Genomic DNA, 22,095 nt, shown 5'->3' with positions numbered 1-22,095 from the left:
GTAAGACTCTCAAGTTAAAGAAATTGTCATTGGTATTTCTCTTGGACCTTTCAAGAGTTTTCCTTGAGAACTTTGGGGAAAGAAGGAATATCAAGATGGAGAATTTTGACAACTTAACCATAGGAGGACTTTGGACACGTTTAAGAATATTCACCAGGACTTTTCCGAAACTTTGGGGGAATTTTCACCAGGATATATTCCTTGATTTGAAAACTTAGTAGAATTTTTCCTTGATTTTCTGGATTTCCATAAACTTTTAGAAAATAGCTTGCAACTACAGTGGGTTTAGGGCAGTATTAATTCTTTAATCAGGCTAGGATAAGCTGATATATTTTGGTGAAAGGATGGATGAGGTTTAAAACTTCCCTGATGGAACTACTGACGACCAGGTACACAGAAAAGGAATCTTATTAAACAATAAAATGTCCAGTGAAAGACACATTTATCCTTTATCTGCTTTTCATAAAAAGACTAAAAAAGATAATCAAAATCTTTTTAATGTTTTGACGATAATGTACAGTATAAAAGTGACAACTTACTAACAGAAACATTCAAAATATGCTTTACTTCTAAGGAGACATGTTGTGTCAATGTGACCTTTCTAAATGTTCTTTGTACAATATGGTTGGACTGCTTTGTTAGTACAAAAGCAATTTATGTGATTTCCTCTGAATTTTTAAAGTCAACTCTTTAGTTTCACAACAAAATAAGCCTGTTGTAACAAGCTGAGGTTTTAGAAAAAGACAGTTCATAGTGCACTCAGAAGAATCATCAATGAAAAATACGTCCAGCTTTCTGTAGAGCACAATTGTGGCAAAATGTTTTGAAAACTCAACACAATAACGTCTGTGATGCTATCCTGTGTAGATGTCCAACTCCATGATGGCACCTGTGTGCTAACCTACATGGGGGTGTGTGCATGCTGGGAGGAAGAGGGTGAGGCGGCAGCAGTGGACGCAGACATCGAAGAGGAGGTGGTGGTCTGAGGGGTGGTGGAAGAGGAGGAGGGGGCAGAGGAAGCAGCTGCAACAGCAGCAGCTGCTGCAGCGGCACTGGCAGCTGATGATGAGGTCTCTGTCAGGCTGCTGTGGGTGATGAAGCGTAGACGCAGCTTCATGGCCGGACGTAGAGTCATGATGATTTTCTCCACCTTCACAGAGAGACGAGACATGAATACACAGACATAGAAAACAGATAATCTTCTGCAGAATAATGTTAGTACAGTTTAAACATAATTTAAACACACTTCACTTTTTATACAACACGTCCTGTACAGAATGAATACGACTTATAATATGGGCCTTGTCTTTGAACTAATTACTTGGAAAGGCCATGTGCAGTAAGAGAGCAGTGAGCACCGAGTGGAACTGCAGTTTCATTCTTTCCTAATTAGTTCTGCTGTCAGATCAGCACACTGGCTGGTAGTCTTCTCCCCCTACTGGAGGAAATAGATTTGAAATAAAATGGAAACTGAAAACATAAAACTGTCACTCCAGGACATGATGATGAATACCAATGCTTATACTACACACTGTTATTCAGTGTTTTTTATTGTCAGTGTCACAATATCATGGCTGTTTTGCAGAAAACGGCAAATTTTCTTCCAAGTTAAATAAAACAGTGGTCACAGCATAAAGGTTGTGTAGTCTGGATGATAGCTTATGCTCCATTTTCATTTGAAAATCCACCATTTAACTTTACCTGCTCCTTCACACTGTCTCCAGTGTACATGTATTTGATGTGATAGAGGAAGTCACAGATTGGGTCCATGTAGCTCAGATGTTGGCAGTGCTGGTCCACCGCCTGGAGCATCTCATAGAAGGCAACACCAATCTGAAACACACGAACATAACGAATTTATAAAAAACAAAGACATTTACCTTAACAAACACCCTTTATATCTTATAATTGAATAATTAATAGGAGACTTGGGTATTGACAATGCAAAAAAAGCAGGAAAACATATGGAGCAGAATTAAAACTGACATTTGCTCTCATCCTTGGATATGTATGCTTGGTATATGCCAGTAAATAGTTAATTGCATTTAGTAAGATTAACTATAACCACCTATTCCCATGAACACAAAAGGGGGTCCAGGGGTCCTCTCCCTGGTAATGTTCAGTACTGACATGCCATTTCCTCGATTTTTTTAAATTGTCAATTCTTCTACACCAATTTACTAATTTTTACCTACCCTTGCAGCCTCTATTTGTATTCTGTTTTTAAAAAGAACCTCTATTAGTGCACCTGGCACTGATTTATATCAGGGTTCCAACATGCTTTCAAAAATCAAATAAAACACCCTTTAACACTTGAACTGAGAAAAATTAATACCCCTTTTTGCATTGTAAACAGACAAAAATGAGAGGCCTGAGATTTATTAATACACAAGAACAGGACTAAATGTTCTGATTTAATGAACAGTTTACAAAATGTCAAATGGTATAGGGCAAAATATTTTTGGGGTCATAAATGCCCAAATTTGATGATTTCTGGCACATTCAATGCCTCTATCAATATACAGTATACAAACATTTATCATAACACATATTTGGTGCTGAGCAGGTGTGATGAGCTGCTTCCAAACTGTTTAATTATTAGAAAGTAGAATAATACTTTTTGTATTATTAAAATATGGGTGGGCTACAAGAATTATTATGTGTGCAACCTGTTAGCCCAGATGTTGCAGCACTGGACTAGTGTTTCACAACAGTAGCACTTTATTAAATCACAGTGAGCCAGACACAATCAGAGAGAAGACAAGGGTCCTACTACCAGAAATTTAAACATCCAACACTGAATTTTCTTGAATAATAGAGAATTTTTATGCAAAAATTTGTGAGGAAAAAAAAATTAAAATCATATAAGGCTGGCAAGAAAACAAAGAACTTATTAAATTAAAATATTTATTATTCTGACTCTTTTAAGAAGGGCTGTGGAAGAGTCTGGATGTTAAATATATTATCAGAGGTACATTTAATTTGTTTTCCATTTCTGCCATGCGAAAACCTGCAGTTGTTGCTATATAAGGTAAAATGATGACCATAAAACACATTGGGCCTTAAAAATAGTAATGTACCTCCAGCATGCATCGTGTCCTCTCTTGCTGGAAGCGCTGCAGGAACGGTCCTACCAGGTGATACACGTAGAGCAACTGAAATTCTGTCTGGACAACGGGCTTCAGTGTCTCTGACAGAAATCTACACACACAGATACACAGAACTGTAATGACTTTACAATAACACATAATACAGAAGTAAACTGAGAAGAGAAAGTTAAAATAAAGATTAAAAAACTCTTCATACTTGGGAATGAGAGACAGCTGTCCAATGGATGAATGATGCCACACAGCGTGTGCTAATGCTAGCACGTAGCTGCAGTTCATTTCACTGTAGCTCTGATGGCAGGCTGTGAAGTCCAGCAGAGCAAATGGATAACCTGCCCACTCCGTCTCTGACGTCAGTGCTGGAGAGCTGATCACTGACAAGATGCGGTCATGGAGAACAATCCAGTAAGGCTCCTGAAAGAGGGAGAAATGCCAGTGAAAAAGCTGAATTCATGAGATTAAGAGGCCTGTGATGAGTGATTTTTTCCTTACAGGAAGAGCAGTTATCACAAGTCCGATGGCGTTCATCCAGGCTGTGATGTTCTCTCTGGGAACCAGGGGTTGGCTACAAGGTGAGAGAAAAACTTCTGACTCATCAATCATCTACATCAACCTCTTACAATCATGACAAAATTGTAAACATAAACATCTGACACAAGACATCCTAAATAATCATACTATAAGAAGAGTTATATATTTTTTTTCTCTTAACCTTTTCAATACAACATTAAGCAAAGCATTGCCCTCATCTTCTCACCTTTTCAACACAACATTGAGCAAAGCATTGCCCACATCTTTGCCAGGAACAGCCAAAGCCATGAGCTCCACACAGGTGACATGTAGGGCATGGGCTGCAGGGTTGGGGAACTCGTTAAATCTCCAGTCACAGTTGGGGAAAGGACCAGGGGACTTTCCAGCCATGGGTGGAGAAGAGGGGTTAAGAAAGAGGGCTCGACAGGCTATATCCCGTTGTAAAAGTACCAGCTTAAAATTATTCTTCTATTTTTGGGTCTACAAAAACAGTCATCATCTTGCTTTAAACAGAGCTGACATTTTATAAGCAAGTATTTGCATCAATTAGGCTGTTTTCACACCTGAAAGTCAGGACCAAGGTTCAGACGAAGATTTGTGTTTTTGTTACACTGTATACATTTAGTTTGGTTGGTTTTGGTCTCACAGTGTAATTACTGCACACAGAAGAAAATACTTTACATGACAAACCTAAGTGACATCATCAACTACGTGGGTTGTGTCTCTATGGTTTACACTGATTGGTTAGTTGGCTGGCGGGCATCTGATGTTAGCCCACTGAATAATGCACCTAGCTTGTATGTAGAAATGAATCAAAGTTATTTGCATCATCATATTATTGTTGATTTACAACTATCAACAGCACCAGCTCGAAGAGTAGTACGTATGGCTTGCCTGAGTCTACCTTGTGAGTTTCCTTATTGGATGACAACTTAGTTCAAAATACTGCTTTCACACTGGGCATGAACCAGACTGTGATTCTGTCTGGTCCGGACCAAGACCACCTCTTCTGGTTGGACCGAGGTCATGGTGTTTGGTCCGAACCATGGTCCAGGGGTAGTTTCATACCTGTCAGTTAGGTTCAGATCAACTTGAAAAATCCAAGTCCAGACCTGGTTTTAGGTGTGAAAGCACCCTGAAACAGACCAGTGATGGATCAATCTACCAAAAAACAAGAAGCAGTGATAGGATATTGTCCACAAGGCGCCCAATCAGCTTGCAGTAGTAAGTGTCATCAGGAGTCCACACATTGTCCTCTCGGGGGTTCATGCCAAACTTCAGGTAAGTCTCACTGAGGCACCAACCAGGTGTGCGATTGTCCTATTTAATTAAAAAAAAAAAAAGAAGACACTGCAAGTCATACAAGAAATATCCATTGGGAGGTTGAGAGGAAAAAAGAAGACAAATCCATTGCAGTGCACACATCACTTTTTGTCACAGCGAGTAATGTAACTCAACATTTCTGCAATTCAAGTCATCTGTTTTACAAGTTATCTATTACTGGAAAAAAACTGCTGTATTTCCCATTACCTCTGAGCTTCTCCTACCCCTGGGCAGGCAGCTTTGTGCCAGCAGAGGGTAAAGTACACTTGAGTCAGTGTTCATGTGTAATGAGCCAAGCAAGCTCGGAGCCAGTTAGGACAACATTTTACTTTATGAGAATATCCCCATTATGTTCTTTTTTGAGAAAAGGAACAGGAAAAACATTATGGTGCGAGTTCAAAAGCAAGCATTTTATTGTTTTCAAAGTGTGCCTTATAATGCCTGCCTCTCCAGATTGTAAAAATAATGAAGAACTGTATAGATGTTATCATGTCTGTTACTCGGGCTGGTGTTACAGATAACGGACCTTAGACTATACAGCAATGGCTTTAGTCAATACATTCAAAAATGGGAGTAAAATAGGCTACAAGCCATCCGGACAATATAAATAACAGGTGTAATGAGTCCCAGAAAGTGTTTTTAAAGTATTCTAATGCAACACTTTTCTATATGTTATTCATCTAAGTAGTTGCCACATATGTACATGTCTTTTTTATTTTGGGTGGGTTTGTCTCCTTCTCCCACTTACCTTTAATGAGGACATGATGGCGTGAACCAGTTTCCTCTTCAGATTGGTTCTGTCTCTCAAATGTCGCTCATAATAGTGAAGTGTGTTGTACAGGTACGTGACTGGGCGGTCTGCATACAAATGTAGCAGTTGTTACTGATCAGAGCACAAAGATGCATTCACCTTATTTAAGTCTTTCTCCTTTCACTCGTGTATTTACTATCAGCCTCGTCTCACATTTCAAACCTGCACAACAGAATCCCACTACATTTTAACAACCTTACTCACCATGGAACTTGTAAAGCCCCCCCAGATGGTCGAGCAGCGTCTCCAGTGACTTGGAGACAGGGATGAGCTCCAGGAAGCGATGGATGACGATGTCAAAGACAGGCAGGAAGCGAAGGCACACGTTGCCAAAGTAGATGGGCAGGTACTGAGACTGGAGCTGCATGGGAGGGTTGACTTGGTCGGCAAGTCCCTCAAAGTACAGCTTCTCGGGGTATTTCTGTTAATAGGTCAGAAATGATTAAAATCCAAGTGTCTTCAGACCTTTTGTTTCTTTTATATTTAAATGGGCATGGTGTACCTTGTGGTAGCTCATATGCTTGTTGTGCCAATCGCTTTGCAGCCAGTGCTCAGGGGCATTCTCCTTAACAAAATCATTGACTCGGTTCCTGAAGTCGTTGGGTTTCAATAGCAGCAGCTGGATGATGAAGTAACAAACCTGAGCCTCGTTGCCCTCATGGCTACGCATCGCCTGGATGTACCACAAAAAAAAAAAAAATCAACACACAAAGATCCTGTTCAGAGTTGAAGAGATAAGAATGTAGAAAGTTTATCCTCACCAGACACAGAATGAGTCTGTCCAGGGTGACAATGTTGTATTTCCAGACCATGTCATTCAGCATTTCAATGCATTTGTTGAGCTGAGGTCCACCAGCTGATGTGGAGAACTCATAGACAAGAAAGTCTGCAAATGTTCGCACGTGAGCCACGAGTGCACGAGCACCGATTCGCTCCAGGACTCTGAAGGATAAATTCCATGACACAGCTCTGTGATAATCCCAAAAACACAGTTTATCCCCCGGCTGGATCAACAAACTTAGATATTGTTTGCAGACATGAAAATAGAAACGACTTCTGAATTAAAATGCTAACACATTTTTGTTAAAATGCTTAAATTTTTTTCTTAAATCATCTTAATGTTTACTTAATGTGATAATGGAAAAAATAAGAATCAATACCTAAACAATGTTACCAAACAAAAAGTCTATGTGTTCCTGTGGCAATATACATGTTGATGTGGACACTTTACATGTTGAAAATAAGAAAAACACTGCAGCAAACCTAAAGCCTATCTGGTTGATGTGGTCTGTCTCCAGCAGCATCTTCCACAGCAGACACAGGAACAGGGGAGGCGAGCCCTGCATGGAAAAGTGTGTAATGATGTCATTCTCATTGGTCATAGACTTCCACTTCCTGTATTCCTCCTCCACGTTCTTTTTCAGGTTGAAACGTGACTCCTGAGGAACGTTGTTCTGCTTGAAGAATGCCTATGAAGAACAGAGATTAAATTAGGTCTTTGCAAACAAATTAAATTATAAAATAAAATAAAATATCCTTGTGCAGTGTGTGCTCAACACACCTGGAGAGGGGCGGGGAAGCAGGACAGTGTGTGTGAGGCCCAGTTATGAGGCGTGAAGTTCATAATGGTCTGAAGGATTTCTTTACACCAGGTGCCATGGATGGAGTCAGACCCTGTGAAGAAATCTAAAAAAAACACAAAATGATCAGTTTAAGATTAAAACACAATTTAAAGAAAACATCTTTAATCACTGGAAGCAGAAAAAAGGAAGAAAATGCAAATCAAATGTGAAAGAAAAGCTTGTTAAAAAAACAACAACAAAGAAAATCAACATAAGTAAATGGATTGTCTGCTACCAGTGACATGTGTAGCTCTGGCCAGTGTGAGGATCAGCGCTCGGTTCAGCTCTTCAGACTCTGCTGACAGAACTGTCTTTGGGTCATTGAGGAAGCGGGTAAATTGGGGCTGCACCTCTGAACTCCCCAAAGCTGTGATCAACCGCAGAGCTGTGCTCTCCACACTGAGGGAAGAGAAGAAAAAAGGGCAGACAGGGAAAAAGACTGTCAGCATCCTTATGATTTTGTTTAAATCAAAGTGGAAATGTAGAAAATAAAATGCAGTCTGTGGCCATGTATAAAGTGCTGATTCTGGTTTATGGTATGCTCTTATGTACATTTGTGAGGCATCAGACAAGGTTTCTATGTAAACCAAAAGCATTTATTTCACTTAACTCTTGAATATGACCAAACAGTCTCTAGAGTTTTGTTTCTGTGTGCAGCACATACAGTAGAGCTAAAGCAGATGTATGAATGTGCATTGTTTACAGTTTACTTTCAAGAAATAAAGGAAGAATTATTTTTCAAATCAAAGATCACTGAAAAGTTCTGAAGCAGTTGTGTGTACTTCACAGTGAGGATGATGTGTTTGGTGTCCACCAATCATAGCCTCTTGTCTGATGGCCAAAAAGCACCATTTTGGTCTCATCAGACCAAAGAATTTCTTCCACTGTACCATAGTGTCTCCTACATATCTTTTGGCAAACTCTAGTTCATTTAATATGAGTTTTCTTCAACTGTGACTTTCTCTTTGTCACTCTCCCATAAAGCTTTGACTGGTGAAGAACCCTGGCAACAGCTGTAACAACAGACTCTCTCCCATATCAGCTACTGAAGCTTGTATCTCCTTCAGAGTAGTCATAGGCGTCTTGGTGGCCTCTGTCACTAGTTTCCTTCTTGCACAGTCACTCAGTTTGTGAGGATGGCCTGATCTGGGCAGATTTACACATGTGCCATATTCCTTCCATTTCTTGATAATGAATTTAACTGAAATCAGGGGGATGTTCAGTGCTTTAGAATTTCTTTACATATCCACCTCCTGACTTATTCTTTTACAACCTTTTCTCTGAGTTGCTTGGAGTGTTCTTTTGTCTTCACACCAATGATAAGATGTAATATTAACATCATCAGTGAAGTAGAAGTGTTGTTCACATTACCATAGATGCAGCTGATTCTGGTTGGTCTGGGGCACGGCAGCCAGACTGTGCAGATGGCTCAGCAGCTGGACTCGGTAGTGTGGTTGGATGTGGTGCATCCTGTAGCTGAACATCTCCAGTAATGTGTGAAGAATTCCCCACGCATGAGACTTAAACACGTTGGGAAGCAGCTGGCCTGAACAGAAAGAGAGAGGCAACACGTGAGGCGCAGTGACGTGAAATAAACACGCAGAGGAAACATGATGATTTGACGAAGAAGACGGATTAAAGTGCTCTTTATTTGTCTGAGATGGAAATCCTTTGAACACAGTGGAAATCCTCAGTGAATTCGTATGTGTCTGTGACTCACTGATGAATCCTTTGATGCCCAGAGACTCGATCTCCATGTAGACCAACAGTCTGCTGTACGTTTCCACCAGTGCAGGAGCCAGGGCCTGGCTAGATTTGGTGCTGGCCAGCTTTATTACTCGAGTGGCGATACTGTGGATCAGACTACACACAAACACAGTTTAAGATAGAGACTCCATAAGAGATTTCTATTTATGCTGATGACTAACCTTTGTTCTATTTGCAGTTTATTTAGAGATGGAGGGATGAAGCCTAGTGAAGCATTGGGGCTTTCCTTGTATTTGTGCTGAAAGGGTTTAATGCAATAAAGGTGCAATAAAGGTAAAGGAAGCCTCCATGTAATGAGAAAGGATTATCTGAATACTTATGTTCACTTCATAGATGCAATATATTGTACTCAAAGTTAGACAATTTGTCGCCACTCTGTAATTACAACTGTCTTTAAAACTAGAAGTAGGATATTTCTCTCTGATGCACTTTCCCTTTAAATGTTCAAATCACATATTATCAAGGAAACTTTCTTCAGTGTCTGACTGAATAAAGCACTTTTTTAAGCACCAATAATTTTTGAAGCTATAAACATCACCAGTGTCTGTTCATAAAGGCTCAGACATATCATCTTAAACAGTAAAACCCACAGGTGTGATATGAGCTTCAGACCTTCTGCATGGCCTGTTCATCTCTACATTTATTCATCCACACGTCTTTTGCTTTTTCCTACCTCATCTTTGCATGCACTGTGAGTGAATCCAGCAGGTTCATGGGTAGTGGAGTGACTGATCCTGATGCAATGCAGTTGGTGCCAGGTAGGTTGATCCTCATAGATCCGTTTCCGTAGATCGTTTCCACCAGGACGCCCATCGGTAGAGTGAAGCACTCAGAGTTAGTGCTGTAGGCGTTACATAGCAGGGCGATCTTGTAGTCGGACATGCCCAAAGTCTTGTTACGCAGAGACTGTTGAAGAAACCTAACAAGTAGCAGGGAAGGAAGGAAAGAAATGCAAGTTTACTATGTCTTACTGAATCCTTTGTACCTCGAGACAGCCAAGAGCATTTGTCCTATGATTCACTAAAGCACCCAGGCAAAACTCATTTTTTAAATCCATCCTCAGAAGTTACCCAGCACTTGTAAAGTCAAGTTAAAACTGAAGATTGTCTTCACATTTACACACAGTCCAAAAACTTCAGAAAGAATCTGAGCTGTCACTGGAAAAAGCATCATGGCAAAACAAAAGAAATCAGTTTAGACTTGAGAAAAGAACTGTTGATGCTCACAAAGCAGGAGAAGGATACACAAAGCATGTCCTTTGGTCAAATGAGGTGAAACTAGAGCTTTTTGGCCATGGAGCTGTAGCTTATGTTTGGAGATAGAAGGGTGAAGTGTATAACCCAAAGAACACCGCCCGCTGGATGGTTGGAGTTGTCTGCTGGGATTGGTTTAATAAATCTTCCTTTGAGGGAGGTAACTATTTTAAGTTCTCCTAGTGTCTAAGGAGCAAGATTAATGTAATTCCTTTATTCTTTAAAGGTACTCACTCGTGGTGCAGTTTCAGAGAATGTGGTATGGGTATCTGCAGTTTAGAGTTGTCGTTCTGAGCTTTGCGGTTCAGGTGGATCCAAATACAGGTCATAGCGAAGGAATGAGTTGACTGAGGTTTGTTGATGTCAGGAACTGGTATGCACTGAAACAGGAAAAAGAATAAAGATGAGTCTTACAGAACCGTCCATGGATACATTACAACTACCAAATCATTTAATACAATCGCTACTAGTATAATTAGCAATAAGCAACATTTGAAGCAATGCACTTGGTCCAAAGTAAAATGATATAAGTATTGTATTGTATGTATTAGACTCTGAATAACCAAAATCCTTTTTCTGGCAGATGTGCACCTCTTTTTCAGGGTAGAGCAGGTCAAACAGCTTCATAACAGGCAAGAAGTCGGCTAAGGCATTCTTCTGAATACTTCCTGATATGAACTGTAGCAAGACCCACATCAGGTGATCTCTCCCTTTGATGAGGCCTCTACCTGCAAGCTAAAGTAAGAAAGAGAGAGAAAGAGTCAACTAGAAGGTTCAGTTGATAACCTGCTCTTGGTTGGTTAAATGCTAACCTTTCCATGTAGTGAACGTACCACTCTTAACTGCTTTATACAACACTATCACTTTTAACCCCTTTAACACTACTTTTCCTGGCCTTTTTGCAATTCTTTGCCACTTACAGCCAATTTTTCTCTCTTTTTTTGCCGATTTTCACCTGTTTAACCAGTTTTGACAACTCTTTGCTCATTTTTGCCACTGTTTAACAATTTTTACGCCACTTTTTACTGCTTTTCGCCATTTTCCATCAATTTTGTTACCCATTTTGCCTCTGACCTCACCTCGACTTCTTTTTACAGGTAATTTCCACAGGTAACCTTCTCACAGGTTAGCTACAGTAAAAAACAAGTAACTGAATCACTAGAATACAGAGAATCAACTGATCTAAAGCTTCATATTCACAAAACTTCATCATTACTTTAGTTTCATATTCAGCACTGATGAACCAGGCTTATGTGAGGCTTCAGGCTCTGCTTTGTGCACTCAAAATCAGGTCTACATAAACATCAGGAAAACTGATTTGAGGCCACATATCAACATCAATGGTTCAGAAAACAGAATGGATTTCTTTGAAGTCTTAATATCCCTAATAACAGTGGATATTAGTCTGTTTCTCTCCTGTTTCCACCCCCTCCTCGTGGCAAAGACAGCCCTGTTTAGTCTGTCAGCCTGGTTGGGCAGTTGCACTCTGAAAGTGACCTCTATAATGTGTTAAGCTTCACTCTTAAGGGGCAGATGGGTAAGCTTGGCACCCCTACAGAAGGGTGCCAAAAAAAGTGAGATGATAATGGAAACGCAACTGAACTGGACCACTCAGTGAAAACGACCTATATGAGACTTTTTAATTGCCTTGCTTACTTATTTTTGCTTGACAAGGCCAGATAATTTTCACTCTGTAAACAAACTGAGGAATAAAGCCAACTACCTTTACTAATCAGAATCACTGACTCTTTGTCATACCTTCTGGTGTAACGAGAGGACCATGTGTGGGAAGCTTGCAAACTGAAACAACACAAAGAAGATGAGTTGGGAGGAGAGGTGCTGCCACAGTAGCTGGCTTGTTCCTCCAATATCGGCGTCAAAGTGTTCTTCGGTCTCGGAGCGCTCCATGGCGTACACCACAAGGTCCACTAGCTGCTCCTCCAGCACCGGGCAGCGCTGCTTTTGCTGGCAGGGGGAGGAGGGGAGAGTTAAAGGACAAAGAAGAGAGCAGGGTGGTAGAGACAGAGAAGTTAAACAGAGAAAAAGTAGGGAAACATGAGGACAGATAAAGACAAACAGAAAAGGTTTAAGGAAAAGGCAGAGGGAGAGGGAGGGAGACAATACGGGAAAGATCAGGATTAAAACACTTCACATACATGTTCTTATGTTAGACGCTGCACCAAACACAACAATCAAGAGGTTTTCTCATCCCTTACACATAGGACAGCATCTCCTTCCTACCTCTGACTCTGACTGGCTAATAGCAGCACAAATACAGATATGGTAATTTAACTTTTTGTTAACTTGTCCTCAAAAATTTATTTTAGCAATTTTCATGTTGAAAACTGTGTTACTGACAAAGGTGAGACTGAGTTCAGGAGATGTCATATGCAAGTATTATGAACATATGATGTTGAACAGTAGGATGTCAGAAGCTGCAATGTAGAGACTTTTCAATGAAATACTGGAGGTTAGGAGGAAAAGGGAGGGAAGGTGGTGGGAGGGGAAGAAAGATTAAGTCAGAAAAATGGCTGTAGGGAAAAATGAAGAGAGGGGAAGACAGGGAGGTGCAGAGTGAAGAGGGCAGGTTAGAAATAAAGTGTGGATGTAGATGGCACTCCTAAATTTAGAGCAGACTGAAGCACAACTTGGAAAAATTTTGATAGGAATTATTGCCCAATTTAATGCCAAAAGAAGACACTTCTTCATCTTACTGTTAATTTTTTTCATTGATCCAGATGGGAATCTTAACTTAACCCACTGGTGACAGAGCAGAGGGAGTGGGGATCTACCGCTGTTCAACGTCACACGAGAAACGCCACAGCACGGCACAGAAAGACACAGAACAGCACAGCAAAGAACTCAACACCAGTCAAAACAAACAGTCCAACGCCATCCTGCATGCAGGCAAACGGGTCTGGACGGTGCAGAGTTGTTGTGGTTCAGGAGAGGAAGAGGAGCAACGAGGCTGACGTTACTTCTCTACCTCGTCCACAAACATGCACACACAAAAACACACACATGCTCAGTCACTTTTAAAGAAGGAGAGGGGAAAAAGGAAGAGAAAGAGAAGGATCCACAGGCGGTATCTTTCCTCTTTACACAGACTAATGGCCAACTGCAGCATCACATAGCCAGAGTCCTAAAAACCATTTAACCACAACTTTGGCTGCTGAGATCCACTTTGGCAACATACAAATTTTTCCTCCTAACAACTCAGCCAATGGAAAACTCCTACGTGTGCACAGAAAATACATTTTAACGTATTTTGTCTGAGGTTAAATGGGAAGCAAATTGTCAAACTATGTGTCAAAATTTTCCATTCTTAATTTTTAGATACAGTTATTTTATTGAAAAATACTCCTGGACATTGTTAAAGTTTAAAATACAATAGCAACTAATTAACATTCAGCTAAATATTAATCTGCAAAGAGGAATGAAGGCTAGCAAAGCTAGCTGCTTAGTTCAGCCTGCGCTAATAGGCACAAAAGCCTCACATCATGTATCCACTGACACAATGACACTGTGATGAGTTCCAACTGTTTTTTGAGCATTTTCTCCACTTCAGACTAGTTGGTAAAAGGAAATTTAAATGCGTGTTTAGCCGGACAGCGAAGTAGCCTGGGAACATCACTAAAACCAGCAATACAATGTGCAATTTCAAGCCGACTCTGATGGTCGTGGCGGACTGTCAGCTCACACTATGCAACTGAGTCACTTACAACGCACGACCATGGCATACAATTTATGTGCTCACGATCCTGAAGTCAGGATGGACTGTGGTAGAATTCTACAGTTTCCTTCCTCTAACACACTGAGGTTGAAGTTGTAAGTAGTCATATCCTCTCTCTTGCCCTTTCTCTACCTCTATCACACACACACAAACAGCATCACCATCTGTGTCAGCTCGAGGAATATTTTCTGTTTGTGTATTTCCTTTATTATAGCAGGGGGCATTAGAAAGTCATTCCTGCTGGTCGGCTGTCATGTCATGCAGTATACAGGGGGGCATACTGCAGGACAAATGATGTGCGACTTCCAAGTAAGTCATAAGACTCAGAATTCGCATCTGAATCAGATGAAATTTGCACAATGTACACCTGGCTTAATGGAAACCCTAAATAAACCCTGTGATAACTGTCAGTACATTATCCTGACAATTATTATTTCATTTAAAAACTTGAAAAAATTTGCTATACAGAAGAGTATTTAAATATGGGTTCTCCACAGTTTTTTTATTGCCTGGTGATTTGCATTGAGCAGTCTACTTTAGAAAATGAGCACAGCTACAGCTACGACATGTAGATTTAAACACACTGTGGCTCAGTATCATTGATCAAAAATGTCATGCTATGATGTAAGAGACGTAAACTAGTGGAAAAAAGAGGTCCACAGCAAAGCTAAACAATACTACACAACACGGGTCAAAGTTCACTCAGTCAGACAGCCAATCAGAATCACTCTGCTGACCCAGGCAAAACACTTAAATAAATGTTTAACAAATAAAAGAGTTCAAAGTTTAGCATGTTTTCTGTGCACCTACAGATCAAGTCTGTGTGCTGCTTACACATCTCTAAACTTTTCATTATGAAACTATGTCTCCATCCCTGACCTGAAGGGACACAGTAAGACATTAGGGATAAAATTGATTAATTCACAAGGAATGAAAAGTGAATTTATGAAAAGCCTTTATAATCTTTGTAAAGAATGAGGTTCACTGATGGACTGCAAAATGAAAAGTAAGCTAAGAAACAAACAAAAAAGGAATGACACAGTTGTTAAGATCAACAGTCGTACTACGCCAAAGAAAAAACTAATATACTGATAATACTGAACTCTACACTTTCTGATATGTATATATTTGTTCTTGTGATTTTTCTGGCGTTCATGGTGTTCTAGTAAAGTTAAGCTACTTGCCACCAGGACAGCATTCACTGAAGCTATGAACTAAATAAATGCATCATAGTTTTGCCTAGGTCAGTACAATAGAGAGCAGCATAGAGTCAGTGATGAGAGGACCTCACTAACACCAGGCAAGGATCAGATTTCATCCACACATGCGGCACTGCAAGACTTGAAAGGTCAACAGCAGGGTTTAAATAAGCATGATAGCTGGACCACAAACTGCATATAGAAGACCAAAAAACTTGGATTGAAACTAATCAATAAAAACATGAGCACTGGCCACATCATAAAGATACAGAAAGTGAACTCAGCATAAACTTAACTCATCAAAACTGCAGAAGCACAACTGGTATAGTTTAAAGCAGGAAGAAATTTACAGAAGTGTTTTAGCATTTCTGATTTTACATGAGCACTAGTGAGACTACACATTGTCAATATAGAGGCCCTTAGAGGAAATGCATCCATATCCTTTTAAATAACTCTGATTTGTAATAAAAATGAGTACCTCTGCTTGTATTCTCTAGAACTCGCCTTACTTATCTTGTTAATTTAGATAACAATAGTTTTCCTCTGTCCCAGACAGTCTGACGGGACGTACACTTGTCAGTACACTTGTTTAATATTGCTGTTACAGACATCAAACGTGGAGAGAAGAGAAGACATGTTCACCTGATTGCTGTGGTGTGATTCTCATTCACTGTAAACACTAAAACCTGCTCTGACATAAAGTCTGCCTGGCTCTGGTCTTCTAGTAGCTAACAAACTGCTAATTAGCCTGGTGTCATGTGTCACTGAAGACTGGTGTTGCTGCAGTATTTTACTTTGTTTGTGCAGAGCTTGCATACAGCAAGCCTTCTGTCCTACTCCCAACTTCCTGGTGTTTTTAGAAACCCTGAAATAATGTCTTTATTTTCTATCTTGCTGACAGCAGACCAGACTTTCTCATCAATGTTACTGGCAACTTGACTTCGTCTGAAGTGTGAACTGTATCAGGCAGTTTCACGTCTGCCAGAGGCTGCCTTTTTTGTTATCTACCCATAGGGGACGTATACCTTAAGCCTGCCATCACAGCACTTATATCTTCCAATATCTGTCATATTGATTCTGTAATATCTGTATTAAAACACTTATCAGCAAGAAGCACTAATGCATTATTCATGTCATCAATTTTTTGAGCAGAGGCCTATTTACCACCATCCACAAAAAATTACTTTGAGCTTCCATCGAAAGAGTGCAGAGAGGATATCCAATGGCCATCTTGGCTTAACTCAATGCATTTTATGGCTGCTATAATCACTCTTCATTAGCAAAGTTATGTAAGCATGCAAGGGAACCATAGGGAATGATCAGAACAAAACACTTATGGAGGTGATCCAAAAACACCTGACTGTTCATTGACTATTCTGCTGCCTGTTGATCTCTTTTGTTATTGTCTTTATGTGTGCCTTGACTACATTTGTTCCTTTCCTCTGGCCTCAATAAAACCCTGCTGTGACCATCTCAAGCTCTGTGGCATTTCTCTCCATCTCAGCACTCCATTTTTAATGTCCAGTTTCCAATTTCCACAACATCAGCGTGCCAAAGAAAGCTAAGCGTCTGATGGGCTGGTTAGTTGGTAGATAAGGCGACCAGGAAGAGGAACAACGACATACCTGGGCAATGTTCAGAGTCTAGAGAGCGCATGGCAGGGAGGAAAAAAAACACACAACCAGAGGACAAAAGAGAGAGAAACAAAGAAAAGGGGGAGAAAGAAACAGAGAGAGGGGAAAAAGGAGAGACAGAAAGAGAGAAAGTGGTGACTTAGGAGCTAAGTTGTTCGCTGTCAGTTCAGGACAGTTACCATCAGCTCAGCATACTCAGACAAAATGGATTTTGGGTAATAAGTTTGAGATCAAAACCAGAGCTCTGACTGGTGAGAGCTGATGTGTGCTGTTCAGTGAGCTAGGCTGAGTGCAAACTGTCTGAACCCGACAGGGAAAACTAACACCAGTGCATTATGGGTCGAGCTCAAAGCATTGACTTGCATTTCATTATGGTTTTGTATAGCTGTGTTACCAGGGCAACAAGAAGGGGACAGATGTTTGGGGAGGAGAAGTAAGAGGAATGTGAAATTAAACAAAAGATTAAGAAACCAAACGCAAAGACTTGAACAGGAGAAGTTAAAGGAATGAGTGAACAGGGAAAAGGACACCAATCAAGGAAAGGGTGCAAGGAGGAACAGCAGGAGAAGGAGAGAAAGAGCGGCAGCAGAGTTAAAATAAAAAGGGGAGAAAGTAGGACAGGAGGGGTGAGGGAAGGTGAAGGTACTGGAACAGAGGAAGAGGAGAAAACAAAAGAAAAAGAGATGGCCATACCTGTTTGTTGAGTCCTAACATGTTGCACACCATCTCTCTTGAATATGGTTGCTCTAACACATAACGAAGGAGGCCGGTCTGTGGTTCAAACAGGTCCTGCATTCAGAAAAAAACACATTTTCCACTGCTGTCATCTTTATATGTGTGTATTTATGTATTTTGATGGCCATAATATCAGTAATTTAAACTAAAACCTATACTTGATATCTCTTTGGATCGCTATGGAAAGCAAAAGCCTTTGCCATAAAAATAGGGTTATGTACTTGTTTTAAAGCAGTGGTTCTCCACTGGTCTTGCCTCAGGGGGACCCACCACCAAGTCCTTTATGAGCAATCGTGACTCAAAATTTCTGATGTTTTTTATTCTATCTAATAACACATAGCTGTTGGGAATACAGGCAGAACACAACAGGAAAAAACAAAGAGATTGAGGAAATGCCCCAAAGTTTCAGGGGGAAGCATTGTACAGGACTCTCAAAAGTTTCTCAACACATTCCAGATGAAATTCTACAAAGTTTCCAAGAAGGTTCCCAAAAGTTCTCTGATGTTTCCACTGAAAATTCCTGAGATATTCCTGGAAACCTCCTGGAAAAGACTGCTGAAAGGTTCTGTGCAAAGTCTTAATAACTGTTTAGAAAATTCCATAAAGTTTCTGTTCCTTGTGAAATTTCTTCCAATTTATCCATGCCGAGTGAAAAGAATCTCTGCTTTAGGACAATACTGTTATGAAACACTGCTTATGCTAAATAATGCGCTTTGGTTCTTTAAGAGAATTTAATCAAAATTAAATTGATAATGATACCACTGATAAAGCCTTCAAGCAGTATATTTGTGTTGATGTATTACCTTGTCATAAGGGAGCATCCCTTTGAGAGGGAAGCGAAGAGTGGTGGGGTCTAATTTCCAGGAATTACAGATGGCCCCACTGTTGTTCACAACAGGTAACAAGCTGCACCGACCTGAAGAAACACATTAAATACAACAAAAAAACAGGATTGCTGCAGATGCACAAGATCCATTATGTCCTCTTGGGATTTTATTTTCTGCTATGTTTCCGTGTTAAGATCAGATTTCTTTTACCTTCACAATTTTATCTGGGTATCAAAAAGGACTGGAATCTTTGAGCTTCATGCAACACATCCACAACAAATCTTGATAGCTTGAAGCGTGAGCGTGTTTTTCTTACCACAGATGGAGTTGATCCTTGCTGTAGGTCTGAAACTGTCCACAAAGTCTGAAATCAAACTACCAAGAAGCTACAACAGATGAAGGGACAATAAAGAGAAAATAAATGAGAAATGTTTGGTGCAGGAAGCAAAGCTAAAACAAATACATCCATGAACATACACATCAGCACTTACCCAGTGTGATAGCTGCCCCTCTGGATATAATTTTCTGATTTCATTGATGGCAAAGTAAGCTGGCAGAAGGCATGCATTTCTGTCCAGGATGTATTCCACAACCTGAAATGCATTAAAGCAAATACTTGCACAACTGAAATTTACATACTTGCAGATAAACATGTGGACAAGTAAACAGTGGTTGCATTATCAAAAAAGGGACGGCAGACAGAAAAAAAATACCTCTCTTGCAGCCAGAAGTTGTTGGACTATTGCTGAGCTGACTGTAGTAGGGATGGTTTGAATTTTATCCAGTACAGCTTTAAGCAAGTCTCGAACACCCTAAAGAACATACACACTGCACATGAATACATCTCCAGAGATAGTTGTGTTTACCTTTAAAATCCTTTGTCTCTTTTAAGTAATACAATTGCAGAGGACAGGAAGTCTACTGAGCGTGAAGTGTCTTCATAGAGTTGTGTATTGTATCATTTTTGCTACCACAAAAAAGGTTTATGTATAAATTGTACAACAAATGAATTTTCCATGTTTTGCTTGTTAATGTTTCTGTGAGACCTTGTAGTCCACCCCTCCAATGATCTTGCGAATCAGTTTAAATGTTAGCGCCCACAGCTGCGTCCTTTCCCACTCCAAACTGTCCGAACTTATCAGAGCAACACACACCATCCTTCAGACACAAAAAGATGCACATTAGATGGATGACTCAGGCAGATAACATTCAGAATCAATAAGATTATTAGAGCCTGAAATGATTAACAGATTGAATTCAAATATCCTTTAATTATTATAAGCCACTGAGATGCTTAATCTATTATAAATTTAATGCCCTGCAGCAATACAATGCATACTGTTTGTCTGTAAACATCTGTTGTACTGTTTAAGTGCTTGTGTGTACCTCGGTGTTAACAGACTGGTCTCCACAGCCATTGCCAGACAATCATAGAGAAAAGAGATCCTTTTAGGACTGTGCTGGCTGTGTATGAAGCGAACAATCCATTGTACACACTGTTCATGAGACTCCTGCAGGAAGACATGTAAGACATCATAATAATTCATGCACAATTATTCATCAGTGAAGGACGTTTCTGTCCTTTTTCATAATCTAACCTGTGGTAGTGTCCCCCAGTATTGTCTGAAGGCTCCCAGACAGCTGATTAGTTTAGTCCTCTCATCTTCTGGAGTGTCCATAAACATCCTGGAACACAACAGTGACAGGTCAGCCCATAGCATTTTATTTTCAGCTGTATGCCACACTGGACATTGTGGCATTCCTCTGTTTGTTTAACTGAAACATAGTATTAAAAAGTATGCAGTGAATGCAGAAGGTATCCAGACCGCCTTAATTTTTTTTTTTCAATTTTGTTGTGCTGCTGCCTGATGCTTCATTAATCTGCACTCAGCCCATCATGAAAACAGAATTTTTGCAATTTTATTCAAAATAAAATACTGAAAATATATCACATTGGCATTGGTATTCAGACCCTTTGCAAATACCCTTGACATTTCTCTTGATCTTTACTGAGATGTTTCTACACCTTGATTGGAGTCAACCCGCAATACATGAAATTGACTAGACATGATGTTAATTTCTATAAATTTGCAACAAAAGATAAAAAAATTGTTTTGCTTTGTCAGAATGGGGTATTGAAAGAAGAATAATGAGAATAAAACAAAATTTAAATTGTAGCATCATGCTGCAACACAGCATAATTAAAAAGAAGCAAAGGAGGTCTTTATACTGTCTAAATGCACTGTAACACCATCTTATCTGATTTCCTATTGGTCAGACTTACCTTAAAGGAGAGAACTAAAGAAAGAGCAGGGTTTGTAAATAAATGAATGAAGGTGTCTTACCCAGCGAAAGCTTCCTCTATCATCTCGGTTTTCTAAGGCGAAGAAGAAAAAACCAAGAATGACATAAGATTATGTGGGAGGAGATGGAATATCAATGTTTTCTTCATACCCATAATAACCCATAATGCAATCAATAAAAATCTTATTGAAAACAACTGTCTTTTTACAATGATGACAGAATTATTCATGCGATGCAAAATTAGCTTTTTCTGTTGAATGCCGTTCCTTTCAACCGATGCTTTCTATGTAATTTAAGACATCATGGTTACTGTGTATAATTGAATGCATGATGAGTTTGTTTATTGGACACTTTGTTATGGATTTCTGGGTAAATTACAACAAAGGAGGCATTGTCTGCTCATTAAACCCCTTCAATATACAATAAATCGTGGGAATTAAGTATATTGAGAGGCTTGAACGCAGCTATTCGGTGCATAACACCAGGAAAATGTATGTTGCCTAGCTAGGGTTTTTTCAGCGGTAAAGCTGTGCTGGTTCAGGCGTAAACATTTCACGCAAACGGCTAGCGTAACGTCTAAAATGCTAGCTATCGTGACTCTATACGCAGTTTAGAAGAAAGAAATTACCACAACATCTTCAAAGATGCTCTGTAGCTGCGTTTCCATTGAGAGGGCCATTTTAAATGGTCTATTTTTAACTAATCATCACATAAATTAATCAAGATTCTCATTCAATGAGCGCGAGGAAGGCTAGCAGTAAGCTACATGCTAGCAGACACAGGGGAACCACCGCGCCGACACCCGCGCAACTCCAAAAATAGTCCGGAGACAAATCAGATACATAAGCTGCAACGTTCCGCTTCTGTGTGTCATAAGTAATAATCTGAATTTAATGCCAAACCACTTTAAAAGTACATTATATTCTTCATAGTCAAAAAGTATGACATTTCAAGCCAAGTAAAGGATGATTTATGTAACAAGACAGACCACAGAGAGTAGAAAAAGGCTAATGCTGCCTGGCAGATATCCCTCTTCTTAATACAGAAGATGATAGCGTTTCAGTATTTATATTTTTTGTTTAAAGACGAGGGGATTAAGAAGTATATGTGTTAACAAGCTGATCTCGACTTTGCTACGTGGAGGTGCGCTGTATTTTCAACCTGTCTGCAGGTGAATCTCAGCAAACAGAGGTAACGCATTTTAGATAGGCGGGAAAGCGCGAAATTGCTGTTTCCTGTTTTGAAAAAA

The 22,095-nt window shown here is 39.9% G+C and overlaps 1 protein-coding gene across 2 annotated transcripts; it reads right to left on the bottom strand.

Moving 5' to 3' along the window:
* Positions 1-479: 479 nt before the first annotated feature.
* med23 (mediator complex subunit 23) lies at positions 480-21,645 on the bottom strand. Of its 2 annotated transcripts, none has more exons than XM_041805432.1 (30): positions 21,475-21,645; positions 20,888-20,919; positions 20,141-20,228; positions 19,929-20,053; positions 19,589-19,700; positions 19,256-19,354; positions 19,034-19,135; positions 18,859-18,928; positions 18,519-18,631; positions 17,674-17,769; positions 12,173-12,379; positions 11,006-11,149; positions 10,649-10,794; positions 9,835-10,080; positions 9,115-9,257; positions 8,766-8,940; positions 7,630-7,793; positions 7,334-7,458; positions 7,036-7,241; positions 6,534-6,741; positions 6,275-6,445; positions 5,977-6,193; positions 5,710-5,819; positions 4,832-4,958; positions 3,865-4,030; positions 3,600-3,672; positions 3,307-3,521; positions 3,081-3,201; positions 1,702-1,833; positions 480-1,150 (listed from the first exon to the last, which is right to left on the bottom strand). In XM_041805432.1, exons 1-30 carry the CDS (start codon positions 21,523-21,525, stop codon positions 902-904), a joined length of 4,233 nt encoding a protein of 1,410 aa, XP_041661366.1. In that variant the 5' UTR covers positions 21,526-21,645; the 3' UTR covers positions 480-901. The 2 variants fall into 2 exon arrangements, with proteins under 2 accessions (XP_041661366.1, XP_041661367.1); XM_041805433.1 differs by having other exon boundaries at positions 6,534-6,714.
* Positions 21,646-22,095: the final 450 nt, after the last annotated feature.

The sequence above is a fragment of the Cheilinus undulatus genome, linkage group 14 (assembly GCF_018320785.1).
Source record: "Cheilinus undulatus linkage group 14, ASM1832078v1, whole genome shotgun sequence".
NCBI lineage: Eukaryota > Metazoa > Chordata > Actinopteri > Labriformes > Labridae > Cheilinus > Cheilinus undulatus.
This window is presented reverse-complemented; position numbering and strand designations above follow the sequence as displayed.

Excerpts from the sequence above, each read along its gene's own strand:
- med23 (XM_041805432.1), bottom strand. The coding sequence starts at position 21,525 with ATGGCCCTCTCAATGGAAACGCAGCTACAGAGCATCTTTGAAGATGTT. Across the intron at positions 11,150-12,172 it reads TCCTCTCGTTACACCAGAAG|CTTGCAGGTAGAGGCCTCAT; the intron begins GTATGACAAAGA and ends TTCTTACTTTAG. Across the intron at positions 1,834-3,080 it reads GGACACGATGCATGCTGGAG|ATTGGTGTTGCCTTCTATGA; the intron begins GTACATTACTAT and ends CGTGTGTTTCAG.